The sequence below is a fragment of the Myiozetetes cayanensis genome, unplaced genomic scaffold (assembly GCF_022539395.1).
Source record: "Myiozetetes cayanensis isolate MyiCay16 unplaced genomic scaffold, myiCay2020 scf124, whole genome shotgun sequence".
Lineage (NCBI taxonomy): Eukaryota > Metazoa > Chordata > Aves > Passeriformes > Tyrannidae > Myiozetetes > Myiozetetes cayanensis.
The window spans coordinates 1-8,177 of record NW_026086871.1 but is presented as its reverse complement, the minus strand read 5'-3'; the positions used below and the strand labels follow the sequence as shown (position 1 = coordinate 8,177).

The 8,177-nt window shown below is 62.8% G+C and overlaps 2 protein-coding genes across 2 annotated transcripts; both read left to right on the top strand.

Moving 5' to 3' along the window:
• CSNK2B (casein kinase 2 beta) lies at positions 1-3,532 on the top strand. The gene is given in 9 exon segments (XM_050307673.1): positions 1-42; positions 44-73; positions 446-458; positions 461-547; positions 883-998; positions 1,580-1,592; positions 1,595-1,654; positions 2,220-2,409; positions 3,442-3,532. Coding segments are annotated over 9 exon segments (642 nt in total).
• A 690-nt stretch (positions 3,533-4,222) lies between these two features.
• ABHD16A (abhydrolase domain containing 16A, phospholipase) lies at positions 4,223-8,108 on the top strand. The gene is made up of 10 exons (XM_050307660.1): positions 4,223-4,797; positions 4,920-4,976; positions 5,083-5,149; positions 5,754-5,840; positions 5,927-6,012; positions 6,140-6,237; positions 6,423-6,441; positions 6,556-6,723; positions 7,026-7,123; positions 7,881-8,108. Exons 1-10 carry the CDS (start codon positions 4,666-4,668, stop codon positions 8,014-8,016), a joined length of 948 nt encoding a protein of 315 aa, XP_050163617.1. The 5' UTR covers positions 4,223-4,665; the 3' UTR covers positions 8,017-8,108.
• The last annotated feature ends 69 nt before the right edge of the window (positions 8,109-8,177 follow it).

The window sequence follows — 8,177 nt, the reverse complement described above, 5'->3', positions numbered from 1 at the left end:
ATGAGCAGCTCCGAGGAGGTTTCGTGGATCTCGTGGTTTTGCAGGCCTCCGCGGCAACGAATTCTTCTGCGAGGTGGGGGATGGGGGGCTGCGACCCCTCCGGGACCCTCGGGATCCCCAGATCTCCCTCAGACCCCCAGGGATCCCCCAGATCCTCCTGGACCTCCAGCCCCCAGGGATCCCCAGCCCCCTCAGAGACCCCACAGACCCCCCAGAACCTCCAGACCCCTCCCCAGAAACCCCTGACCCCCAGGGACCCCTGACCCCAGGGACCTCAGACCCCCAAACTTTCATTCTCCTTCCCTGAAGGGCCTTTGAGCCCCATGGAGGGATTTGGGGGAGGAACCTGAGCCCCCTCTGGGTTCCCTGAGACCCCAGCCCCCTATGACCCCCAGCCCCAGTGGCCCCCCGTGACCCCTTGCCCTAGTGACCCCCTGTGCCCCAGGTGGACGAGGATTACATCAGGACAAGTTCAACCTGACGGGGCTCAGCGAGCAGGTCCCTCATTACAGACAGGCCCTGGACATGATCCTGGACCTGGAGCCAGGCTACGGCCTGGGGAAAAACCCACCCTGTGAACCCCCTGAACCCCCAAGCTCCCTGAGCCCCCTGAACCCCCAAACCCCCTGAACCCCAAACCTACGGGCCCTGGACATGATCCTGGACCTGGAGCCAGGTACGGCCTGGGGGTGGGTTTGGGGGTCCTCAAGTGAGTTTGGGGGTCCCCTGGAGGAATTCCTGGCCCTGGGGGTCCAAGCCAACCTTTGCCTCCTCCCCAGATGAAGAGCTGGAGGGACAAGCCCAGCAGGGCCGTGGGGGGCTGTGGGGGGCTGTGGGGGTCTCTGAGGGGATGAGGGGGTCCAACCCAGCCTTGCCCCCCAGACGAGGAGCTGGAGGACAACCCCAACCAGAGCGACCTCATCGAGCAGGCGGCAGAGATGCTGTACGGGCTGATCCACGCGCGCTACATCCTCACCAACCGCGGTATCGCTCAGATGGTGAGACCCCTGAGACCCCTGAACCCCTGAGCCCCCTGAGACCCCTGAGACCCTGACCCCTGATCCATCCAGAGACCCTAGACATCCCTGAGTCCCCTAGAACCCCCATCCCGCTTACATCCTCACCAACCGCGGCATCGCTCAGATGGTGAGACCTCTGAGACCCCTGAACCCCCAGAGACCCCTGAGACCCACCCTAAATCCCCAGAGACCCTGAGACCCCTGAGCCCCCTGATCCATCCAGAGACCCCATCCCGCTACATCCTCACCAACCGCGGCATTGCTCAAATGGTGGGAACCCTGAGACCCCTGAACCCCCCAGAGACCCCCTGAACCTTCCTGACCATCCCCTGAGACCCCTGAACCCCCAGAGACCCCTGAACCCCCCCTGAACCCCCTGATCCATCCAGAGACCCCAACCCGCTACATCCTCACCAACCGTGGCATTGCCCAGATGGTGGGACCCTGAACCCCAGAGACCCCTGAGCCCCCTGAGACCCCCAGAGACCCCTGAACCCCTCCCTAGACCCTCCCTGAGCCCCCAGCCCAGGACACCCCCTGAGCCCCCTTGTCCTCCCCAGTTGGAGAAATACCAGCAGGGGACTTCGGATACTGCCCCCGGGTCTACTGTGAGAACCAACCCATGCTGCCCATCGGTACGGGGGGCTGGGGGGCTGCAGGGGGCTTTGGGGGCTTTGGGGGTCATTGGGGAGATCTCAGGGGCTGTTTGAGGGTTACTGTGAGAACCAGCCCATGCTGCCCATCGGTGCGGGGGGCTGGGGGGCTGCAGGGGGTCATTGGGGGGCTTTGGGGGCTTTGGGAAGGATTGGGGGATTTGGAGGGGCTTTGGAGGTCATTGGGGGCTTGGGGGAGCTTTGGGGAGGTCATTGGGGGATGCCCCGGGGTGGGATCATTGACCCTTTGAGTGCCCCAGGGTGGGGTTTGGGACCCTCTGGGTACCCCAGGGTGGGGTGTGGGACCCTCTGGGTGCCCCAGGGTGGGATCTGGGACCCTTTGAGTGCCCCAGGGTGGGGTTTGGGACCCTCTGGGTGCCCCAGGGTGGGATCTGGGACCCTTTGAGTGCCCCAGGGTGGGGTTTGGGACCCTCTGGGTACCCCAGGGTTGGGTTTGGGACCCTCTGGGTGCCCTGTGCTGGGATTTTGGCACTCTCTGTGCCCTCCCCCGTCCCTGGGGGGTGTCCCCTGACCCCGTGCCCCCCAGGGCTGTCGGACATCCCCGGGGAGGCGATGGTGAAGCTCTACTGCCCCAAGTGCATGGACGTTTACACGCCCAAGTCGTCGCGGCACCACCACACCGACGGCGCCTACTTCGGCACCGGCTTCCCCCACATGCTGTTCATGGTGCACCCCGAGTACCGCCCCAAGCGCCCCGCCAACCAGTTCGTGCCCAGGTCAGTGCCCCCAAAACCCCCTGCGAATCGGCCCAAAAACGCCTGAAAATCCCAAAAAAAATCCCCGGGAAAATCGGGCCAAAATTGGCTGAAATTCAAAAAAAAAATCCCGGTGGAAATCGTCCCAGAATTGCCTGAAACACAAAAAAATCGCTGTGAAAATCAGCCTGAAATTGCCTGAAAATCAAAAAAAAAAACCCAATGAAAATTGTCCCCAAAATGGATTGAAAACCCAAAACTAAATCCCTGTGAAAATCAGCCCAAAATTGCCTGAAAATGCAAAAAAAATCCCTGTGAAAATCGGCCCCAAAGTGACTGAAAATGGCCCTAAAAGGCCTGCTAAAATCAACCAGAAAACCCCACTGAAATAGCTAAAAAGAGCCACACTAAAATAATTAAAAGAAGTGCATTAAAATCACCCAAAAAACTGCACTAAAACCACTCAAAGAACTGCTCTGAAATCACCCAAAAAAACTCACTATAATAGCCCAAAGAAAACCTGCTAAAATCGCCCCAAAAGCCCTCACTGAAATCATCCAAAAAAACCCCAGTAAAGTCACCCCAGAACTGCCTGAAAACACCCCCAAAGCTCCTTTCTAAAATCATCTGAAGAAACCCATTAAAGTTATCCAGAAAACACCGTTAAAATCAACTCAAAACTGCCTGAAACCCCCACAAGAAAACCCCGCTAAAATCAATCCAAAAGCCCCACTAAAATCATTCCAAGAAAACCCAGTAAAGTCACCCCAAAAGTGCCTCAACCCCCCACAAAAAAACCCCAGTAAAGTCACCCCAAAACTGGCTGAAAACACCACCGAAAAACCCCCTCGAAATCACCCCAGAACCTCCTGAAGGTTCTTTCTGTCCTCCCGATGGTTTTTGCTCCTCCTGAGGCTGTTTTTGCCCCCCTGAGGGTGTTTTTGCCCCCCCAGAGTCCCAGTTTTTGCCCCCCCAATGGTGTTTTTGCCCCCCAAAGTCCATTTTTGCCCCCCAAAGTCCATTTTTTTCCCCCCATGGTGCTTTTCCCCGCAGGCTGTACGGGTTCAAGATCCACCCCATGGCGTACCAGCTGCAGCTCCAGGCCGCCAGCAACTTCAAGAGCCCCGTCAAGACCATCCGCTGAGGGGGCCTGGGGACCCCTGACCCCCAGGACCCCCGACCCCCTGACCCCCCGACCCCTCCCCCACCGGTGCTGCACGACCCTCGCTGGGACCCCCAATAAGCGGATTGGGGAGGAGCGGGGCGTCTCGAGGCAGTTTTAGGGGGATTTGGAGGGATTTGGGAGGGATTTGGGAACCGTTTGGGGGGGATTTGGGGTGTTTCAGAGGGAATTTGGGGAGTTCTTGGAGCTGGTTTGGGGCATTCCATGGGGAATTGGGAGCATCTTGGGGCTGGTTTGGAGCATCTCGGGGGGAATTCGGTGCCAGTTTGGGGTCGCTTTGGGGACATCAGGGCTGGTTTGGGAGGGAATTTGGGCGATCCTGGGGCTTTGGGGTGGGTGGTAGAGGAACACTGGAGCAGTTTAGGGCTCATTTGGAGGCACTTGGGGTGGTCTGGGGATGGTTTTGGTCAGTTTGGGATGGTCGGGAGGGGGATTTGGGCAGTTTGGGGCCTTTGGGCTGGTTTTTGGGCTTTAGGGGGGGGCCATTTTTGGGGCGATTCAAGCTGATTTCGGGCCAATGCCGGTTCATTTTGGGACAACTTGAGCTGTTTGGGGACAATCTTGGCCCGCGCCCGTTTCCAAGGCAAGGCGGCCATATTGCCCTGTTCCCATGGCAACGCCGCCATATTGTCCAGCCCTCGTTCCCATGGCAACGCCGCCATATTGCCCCGCTCCCATGGCAACGCCGCCATCTTGCCCCGCCCCGTTCCCATGGCAACGCCGCCATATTGTCCCGCCCCCGTTCCTATGGCAACGCCGTCGTCTTGCCCCGCCTCGTTTCCATGGCAACGCCGCCATGTTACCCCGCCCCCCGTTCTCATAGCAACGCCGCCATATTGCCCCGGCCCGTTCCCATGGCAACGCCGCCCTAATCCCGTTCCCATGGCAACCCCCCTTTGCCCCACCCCGTTCCCATGGTAACGCCGTCATCTTGTCCCCCGTTGCCGTGGTAACCACTCCTCCTTTTCTCCCTCTCGTTGCCATGGCAACGGGCAGTGGGCGCGGCTCTCCCCGCCAATCGCTGCTCTTTCTGCGTTACGCCCCGCCCCGGACGTGACGTTGGCGGAAGCGGCGGCGCTTCCGGCGCGGCGGCGATGGCGAAGCTGCTGAGCTGCGTGCTGGGCCCGCGGCTCTACCGGGTCCATCGGCCCCGCGCGCCCGCCAGGGCCGGGGGGGACCCGGGGGGGCCGCAGGGGGCCGGGGCAGCCCCCGGGGACCCGGCCTGGGTGAGCCCCGGGGGGGGCAGGTGGGGCGCGGGGAGAGGGCGGGGGGGTTGTCATGGCAACCGGGGGGATGGGGGGGTGTGCGACCCCCGCCGTGACCGACCCCCCGATTCCCCCCCCCTCAGGACTCGTACTACCAACCGCGGGGGCTGGAGAAGCACACGGACAGCGTCCTGGCGCTGGTGAGACCCCCAGGGACCCCCCAATGACCCCCTAGGGGACCCTCCCGGGACCCCTCCGGGACCCCTCCGGGAGCCCCCCGTTCTGAGGGGTCTGGGGGTCCCGCAGGCCTCGGTGCTCTGGTCCATCTCGTACTACGCGTCCCCCCTGGCCGTCTTCTACCTCTACCGGAAAGGTGGGCTCGGGACTGGGGGGAACTGGGGGGCTTTGGGGGCTGGGTGTGCTTTGGGGGGCTGGGGGCTTTGGGGGCTCTGGGGGTGTTTTGGGGGTCCATGGGATGCTCTGGGGGTTTCTGCTTCCGGGTTGGGGGCGAACGGGGCTGCTTGGGGGGCACTGGGGCAGCTCTGACAATTCCCAGGGTGGTCTGGGGAGGCTCGGTATTTTTGGGGTCCCTGGGTCTGTTTTGGGGTCTCTGCCTGTGCTTTGGGGTCCCTGGCTGTGTTTTTGGGGTCCCTGACCCCCTTTTGTCCCCCCAGGTCTGCTGACCATGTCCTGGGTGGTTGGGGGGGATCAGGGGGTCCCTGGGTGTATTTTTGGGATCTCTGGGTGTGTTTTGGGGAGCTCTGGGTGTGTTTTGGGATCTCTGGGTGTATTTTGGGGATCTGTGGGTGTGTTTTGGGATCCCTGTCTGTGTTTTTGGGGTCCCTGACCCTCCTTTTTCCCCCCAGGTCTCCTGAGCATGTCCCGGGTGGTTGGGGGGGATCAGGGGGTCCCTGGGTGTATTTTTGGGATCTGTGTGTGTGTTTTTGGGGTCCCTGACCCCCCCTTTTTCCCCCCAGGTCTGCTGACCATGTCCCGGGTGGTGCCCCTGTCCCACTGTGCGGCCACGCTGGGGCTGCTGCTGGCGGGGGTCGCCTGTCTGCGAGGTGAGGGGGGGCTTGGGGGCGCCTGGGACCCCCCGGGGACCCCCCCGGGACCCCCCTGAGCCCCCCAAAACCCCCCCATCCCCCAGGGCTGGGCCGCTGGAGCAACCCCCAATACCTGGAGTTCATCGCGGCCCTCGAGGAGAGCCACAGGACGGGCACCCCCGAGGCCAAGGTGGGGCTGGCACCCCAAAAATGGGGCTGGGACCCCAAAAATGGGGCTGGGACCCCCAAAAAGGGGTCTCAGGGCCCCCTCCCGAGGATTCTGGGGGGGTCTCAGCCCGCTTTCCGTGTCCCCCCAGCGCAAACTGGGCCTCTACACCTTCGACTTCCGCAGCTGGCCCGTGGATTTCCGCTGGGACAGCGCCGGCCCCGCCTGGTCAGAGCCCCAAAATCCCCCTGGGACCACCCTGGGAACCCCCTGGGACCCCCCAAACCCAGCAGGGACCCTCCCAGCGACCCAAAACACTCCTGGGACCACCCTGAGACCCCTCCCAGCACCCCAAAAACCCCCTGGGAACCCCCTGGGAACCCCCTGGGACCCCCCAAACCCAGCAAGGACCCTCCCAGCACCCCAAAACCCCCCTGGGACCACCCTGGGACCACCCTGGGAACCCCCAAACCCAGCAGGGACCTTCCCAGCACCCCAAAACACCCCTGGGACCACCCTGAGACCCCTCCCAGCACCCCAAAACACCCCTGGGACCACCCTGAGACCCCTCCCAGCACCCCAAAACACCCCTGGGACCCACAGAGACCCCTCCCAGCACCCCAAAACCCCACTGGGACCACCCTGGGAACCCCCTGGGAGCCCCCAAACCCAGCAGGGACCTTCCCAGCACCCCAAAACACCCCTGGGAACCCCCTGGGAACCCCCTGGGACCCCCCAAACCCAGCAGGGACCCTCCCAGCACCCCAAAACACCCCTGGGACCACCACCCTGAGACCCCTCCCAGCCCCCCAAACCTCTCCTGGGACCCCCCAAACCTTTCCTGGGACTCCCCAGACACCCCCCCAACACACAGGGACCTCCCAATGCCCCAAACCCCCTGGGACCCCCAGAGACACCCCCAGCCCAGCAGGTTCCCTCCCAACGCCCCAAACCTCTCCTGGGACCCCTAAACCCCGTGTGACCCCCAGCCCCTCCTGGGACCCCCAACCCCGTGCTGACCCCCCGTCCCCTCGCAGAGGGTTCCCGGCGGTGCCGCTGCTCAAAGTGCCCCCCCGGCCCGGGGGTCCCGAGGGCTCCTCGGGGCCCTCCGGAAGCTGCCCTGCGCCATCGCCAGGTGGGCGAGGGCCAATCAATGGGGCGGGGCTAATGAGCTGGGTGGGGCTAATTGGTGGGGGTAATTAATTGGGTGGGGCTAATAAACTGGGTGGGGCTAATAAATTGGGTGGGGCTAATTGGGTGGGGGTAATTAATTGGGTGGGGCTAATAAACTGGGTGGGGCTAATAGAATTGGGTGGGGGTAATTAATTGGGTGGGGTAATAGACTGGGTAGACCTAATAAAATGGGCAGGGCTAATGGAGTGGGGCAGGGGTAATAAATTGGGTGGGGATAATAGAACAGGGTGGGGCTAATTGGGTGGGGCTAATAGAATGGGGTGGGGCTAATTGAATGGGAGGAGCTAATAAATTGGGTGGGGCTAATAGAATGGGGTGGGGCTATTAGATTGGGGTGGGGCTAATCAAGTGGGTGGGGCAGAGAATGGGTGGCTAACAGAACAGGGTGGGGCTAATTGGGGTGGAGCTAATGAGATGGGGTGGGGCTCGGGGAAGGGGTTGGGCTCTGCCACTGCTGGGTGGGTGTGGCTCGGGATGGGGGCGGGGCTAAAGGGCGGGCAGGGGCTAAAGGGGAGGGCAGGGCTAAAGGGGCTGGGTGGTGCTTAAGGTGGAGGGGAAGGGCTAAGTGGGAGGGCGGGGCTTTGGGCGTGCACAGTTTTTGGGGGAGGGGGGTGGTCCTACCCATCGGGGTGGGCGTGGCCGCTGGCGGTGTGACCCCGCCCCCCGGTGGGCGTGTCCCTGCCCGGCCCCGCCCCCAGGCTGGTGCTGGCGCACACGCTGGGCCGGCGGATGCTGTTCCCGGGCTCGGTGCGGCTGCTGCAGCGAGCGCTGCTGCCCAACCTGCTGCAGGGGCAGGCCCGGCTCGTGGAGCAGGTCAGACCCCTCCCCAGATAAACCTGAGCCCCCCTGAGACCCCTGAACACACCCCTGAACCCACAGAACCCACCCCTGAACCCACAACCCAACTCCCCAACCCAACCTGCTGCAGGGGCAGGCACCGGCTCATGGAGCAGGTCAGACCCCTCCCAGATAAACCTGGCACCCCTTGAGACCCC

Bases quoted from the DNA above. Each gene is read 5' to 3' on its own strand.
- ABHD16A (XM_050307660.1), top strand. From the start codon at position 4,666: ATGGCGAAGCTGCTGAGCTGCGTGCTGGGCCCGCGGCTCTACCGGGTC. The intron at 4,977-5,082 runs GTGAGACCCCCA...GGGGTCCCGCAG, and splicing joins CGGACAGCGTCCTGGCGCTG to GCCTCGGTGCTCTGGTCCAT. The intron at 6,724-7,025 runs CCAAACCCAGCA...GTCCCCTCGCAG, and splicing joins TGGGAACCCCCTGGGACCCC to AGGGTTCCCGGCGGTGCCGC.